At 38.9% G+C, this 5,033-nt stretch overlaps 1 protein-coding gene across 1 annotated transcript; it reads right to left on the minus strand.

The window, feature by feature from the left end:
- Positions 1-2,833: 2,833 nt before the first annotated feature.
- Positions 2,834-4,748, minus strand: LOC105198429. Its single transcript, XM_011165135.2, has 2 exons — positions 3,844-4,748; positions 2,834-3,436 (listed from the first exon to the last, which is right to left on the minus strand). The coding sequence occupies exons 1-2, from the start codon at positions 4,086-4,088 to the stop codon at positions 3,130-3,132; spliced, it is 552 nt and encodes a 183-aa protein (XP_011163437.2). The 5' UTR covers positions 4,089-4,748; the 3' UTR covers positions 2,834-3,129.
- Between the last annotated feature and the right edge of the window lie 285 nt (positions 4,749-5,033).

The following is a 5,033-nucleotide window of genomic DNA, read 5'->3' on the forward strand; positions in this document are numbered from 1 at the left end:
TTTTATGTGACTGAACGGTGAAAACAATTTTGTTAATAATTTCTAATAATTTGGCTAAATACAAAATCTGAAAATAATTGATTAAACAATCAAAATAATTATGTAAAATACTCAAGCAAAACAAAAAGTAAAATTGTAAAAAGACTTGACAATCTAGCAACCAGCTTGAGCGTCCTACATAATTATTTTGATAACCTAACAAAAGATTATTTTCAGATTTGAATCTAACTATATTTTTAAAGACTTTAGTAAAAGACTTTTTTTCAGGAAGTTTTTTATTTACGTGTTATTATCTTTCAATTTTAATTAATTTAACACCTTCATAAATTGATTTATTAGACAATGTTACTTTAAATCATCAATAAGATTTCTCTTCTTTCAACTAAGCTTTATATTTCTTTATTTCCCGTTTTATTAGATCTATTTCATTTTAATATTAAAACGTAATAAAATAAAAGGCAGCTAAAAATAACAGCTTTCGCGCGACTGCTCGTCGTCGTGCACACCGGAAGTGGACACTGTTTCGTGACACGTGTCGGAAGTCGACCCACGCGAGTGCCGCGATGAGGAACAGCCGCGAGCATCTCGATAAAAATCGAAAACACCTGCGGCACGCGCCCGAACATACAAAATGCACCGCAATGCACCTATGCGCGCACCACTCCACCGGGCTGCGACGACGGCGTCAGAAATGCAGCGGGCACCGAAGGAGAACGACGATGATTATTCCTACACACGCGGGAGGTCTCGCATGACACGGGCCTGCCTCTAGAAAGAACGACGTAAAGTGGGCTAAATAACGACTGATTGGTGGACAATGCACGCCGATGTAAAGACCACATTCCGTCGTTTCGTGTTCCCTCGCGGTCCCTCTCTCTCCCTCCCGTGCCCATTCATGATGCACTTGTTCATTGAAATATTTATAACAGACCGCCGGTAAGAGAAATAATGGGTGGAAAGCAGACGCGAAGTATTGACGTTCTTTGTATCTAACTGTGTGGACACCTTTCCTCACGTCGATCGCGAGATTATGAGATACACGGGGTTGTTAACCTCGGATCTCATTGTCTCATCAAATTTTATTTGTTTCACGTTTCTGTATAGAATTTTATTTGCCTGTTTGTAGCTGGTACATGCAATGTTAAGAATTTATAGACAGCTCCCCGAACAATGCAAACTTAATGCAATGCTGTGAAAGCCTATTTGCCTGATCTCAGAATCAAACCCGCAGTGTGTTATTAATTAATTTAATTATTATAAATTAATTAATAACACGTTATAGATTATTTCAAGCGTATTCTTACATTGTTTTTTTTTGCGCTAGAATTAAAGGCGCGGATTATATTTAACGATATTTCCTCTCAAGCGAAAGGTGTTAATAATTTGCGCAGAATTCCAATTTAATTCTCGGACAGTCTCGTAATCCTCATAAAAGATTACGGAATTAATCCTGGGAAAAATCAGAATCACACGTAAGGCCAGCGACGCGACGGAACAGATCGGAAAACCGTTTCCTTTCTGTCGATACCTCCGAGCGACGCACATCGGACCGTGTGATTATCCGGTCGCTAATTGATTAGTTAGGACAGTCGTCGAACATATGTTGGTCATCTTTACGATTCTACGAGCTCGCCCCGCCGCTCTTAATCCGATAGGGGCTCGGAACAGCAAAGGCCCGAGTAGCCCGCGCGCTCTACTGTTATATGATATACGCAACGTGTAATTTGTGGACAAAAGAGCACGTTGCTGGCGATGCTTACGATACCCGCTCATTGTTGCGCCACAACAATGCGACGCGAGGTAGAAACCTGGTGTACGCTAGGTGAAATATTCATCGCCATCGGGGGTTGCTATTCTATGAGTTGACGGGGCATTAGGCGAACGCGAGAAATTACAGTGAGTGGCTGATTACTTGCTGACAAGTCGGACACCAAACGCGAGCTGCATTCACGGGCGTGCCGCACAAACAGAAATCGAAGCGCAAACTGGATTACATTGGAAACAATTAGCTTAAAGCTTTCCGAAATAAGGACGTTGCTAATCCAAAGAAAAATGGCACTTGTTGGCAGCTGTGAGATTTCTAACGCTATAATGCAACACTATCAAGCTACGTATTAATAAAAGTGGAAATAACAATTAAAATAAATCGTCTTCGTATAACAGACATATGTTACTAAGACGAGAAATCGACGATTGACCGGATGTTGGCAGAAAATCTTGTCGGACTTTCCGCGAACAATCTTGAAATGTTAGATACAATTAACGGGAAATCATCTATCTTGATACTTTCGAGGTCGACAAATCTGTTCCCATGAAATTAATCTTCCGCCGGTCGAGATCGCGATCCTGTTAAGCGAGACTGCTTCAAACGATGCGACTAATCCAAGATCCCAGGATCCTCGTAATCTCGTGGGATGATCCAGGGGAGAAACTGCACCCGCGTTCCGCGAGGTTCTTCAAAGCTACGGTGGGCCGAGCTGTCTGTCGATTAGCCACGGCCGGTGCATCGAACTGCCTTTAAAAGACGTGGACTGGTCCGGAGCACCTCGGCAGGGTTCTCGGGGGTTGTTCACACCGACGTCTTCGATCTGGTCACTTTCGCAATACGTTACCGGGCTCACCAAAAAATTCAAAGTCGGCATGACTAATTCCATGGAACTAAAAGCTATTTCGTAATGCAGACGTTACCGCATCGTTATATTTCAACTGCATTTCTTGATTTGTCTTCATTCTTCTTTTATCTTCCAGGCGTCAAGATAAAAAATAATTTAAAACTAACGGCAATAAAAGTGATATAAGTGCAATCTTTTTTTAACAAAGACCTATCAGAATATAAACAGAAGAAAAATTTATTGATCAAAACAAATTACTTTTTGCAAAATAATTTACAATAAAAATAAATATATACTCACAAATACATGACGTTATAAAAAATTAGTAAAATGAAAATGATATATAAAAAGTTGTGTTACACAATAATATAGCCATATACTTAATGCGATCGTACCAATATTATATCTTTTTTATATCTTCGTTTTGTATCCCATTTTACGATTGCTGAATTTGTATTTATCTTAACGGGTATTGAATAAATTAATAAGAATTATAAATGAAAGATCGTGTTCTGAATTAGGTATGTTTAACTTTCGGTATAGGCTCCTCGATGAGGAGCCGCCTTTTCTGCGACCACGAAGGCGGTCTGGGCAATGTAGGTCGTGGTGCCGAGCTCGATTGTTTGCGATCTCTACCTCTACTGCGACTCGTAGATCGTCTTCGTTGCCGTTGTCGTCCTTTAGTTGCATTCGATCTGTCGGTTGTCTTTTTCTTGTTCTTGCTTCTCTTCTTCTCCGTCCTTACATTGCTTCTGGCGATACTGCGAAAGGACATATTCTGGCGTGATCTTGAGCTTGTAGTTTGATGAAAGTCAGGATTTAAACTGTCGAAATAATGTACATAAAATACTGGAGAGAACATCGTTAGAAACCTTAGTATTATAAACTTCCAATAAACATTGAAATTTCTATTGAAAAAAAGATCTATTTATAATAAATTATTCATCAAAAATTTTAATAATAATTTTACAATACTTCATACTTCATATGTTGTTTTCCTTAAAATTATTTCTAATTACTGTCAGTATAAGTTATGATAGTACAATATTTTTGACATTATTAGAATTTAGCTTATTAAAATAAATAACAACTGCTGTAGATTTATCGAGAAGGAAGTTATTGAAAGAGAGTTGCAGTTGCTTTCGCAGACGCTGTTATATAAGTTTCGCTCGGATATTTTTCTCGAGAACCTTAAGTTATTTGCTAAAAGAGCTTTCCGAGGAAGAGGCACCTGAATTTGTTTCTCTTCTTAGCGAGTATACCGAAGTCCAGACCGCGGCGCAAAGCGACGGCGACGTCTCTCCGGAGAGTTTTGCCGACCGCGATGTCATATTTGTCGCTGATGTGCGTCAGTATCTCCTTCTTGGAAAAGCCATCGGCTGGCTGCTCGGTACGGAACAGATCGTAAACGAGAGCGGACCGACGCCCCATTCTTGTTGGCTTATTACGAGAATATTCGTTGTTGGAATTAGACATAGTCAGCCGATTGATTCATAATACCAATCACGAAAAATGAAAAATGTCAAAGCTCGCTGAAGTACGATGCATTTGTAATAAGTGATGAGCTTCGTGTATATGCACATACAATGTACAAAAAGTTTTGCTAAAGAATCTAAAAATTTATATATAACTGGATACAAATCTGAAAGTAATTTTGTTAAACTACTAAAGTATTATAGTTATGTAGGATGCTCAAACGGGTTGTTAGAATGTCCTTTTTGCAACATCGCTCACGCTTGAACTACCATTATAATTATTTTGATGGTCCAACAAAACTGTTTTCAGATCTGTATCTAAGCTAAATTTTGAAATACTTGAGCAAAACTGTTTCTTCCCTATGCATATATGAAGAGCACAATATTATATAAAATAATATTTAAAATTATACAAACGGACGTTTAATTTTCCGAGGGAACTTTTCACCTTTCACTGTTCCATAATATTCTGATGGTTGATCTTTTAAATTCTACGCTGAATTAAAAGACCTTACGTTAAACGTTCACATATCATGGCGACGTAATTGCCATTAATTATCATTATCATTTCCGTCGCGCACGTAATATCCAAGAGACGAGAACGATTTGCATACTCTTGCTGGCAAACTTTTATAATAAATCGATATTCCTTTTCGTCTGATCGTTCATTCTCGACACACTCACGCATGTTTTATATTACAAAAAAATGTATTATTTTGTGTGTGTGTGTGTGTGTGTGTGTGTGTGTGTGTGTGTGTGTGTGTGTGTGTGTGTGTGTGTGTGTGTGTGTGTGTATGAATACATGTGTATGGTATCCGCATATACATTTGCGCGAGGACACGCACACATACATACACACGTATGTACATGACTCCAAAGCTCTGTTCCGATACTTGAAGCAGCCCGCTGTTTGCCGAGAGGGATATACAGAGAGTTTAGAAGGAGC

The sequence above is a fragment of the Solenopsis invicta genome, chromosome 8 (assembly GCF_016802725.1).
Source record: "Solenopsis invicta isolate M01_SB chromosome 8, UNIL_Sinv_3.0, whole genome shotgun sequence".
In the NCBI taxonomy this organism is placed as follows: Eukaryota; Metazoa; Arthropoda; class Insecta; order Hymenoptera; family Formicidae; genus Solenopsis; species Solenopsis invicta.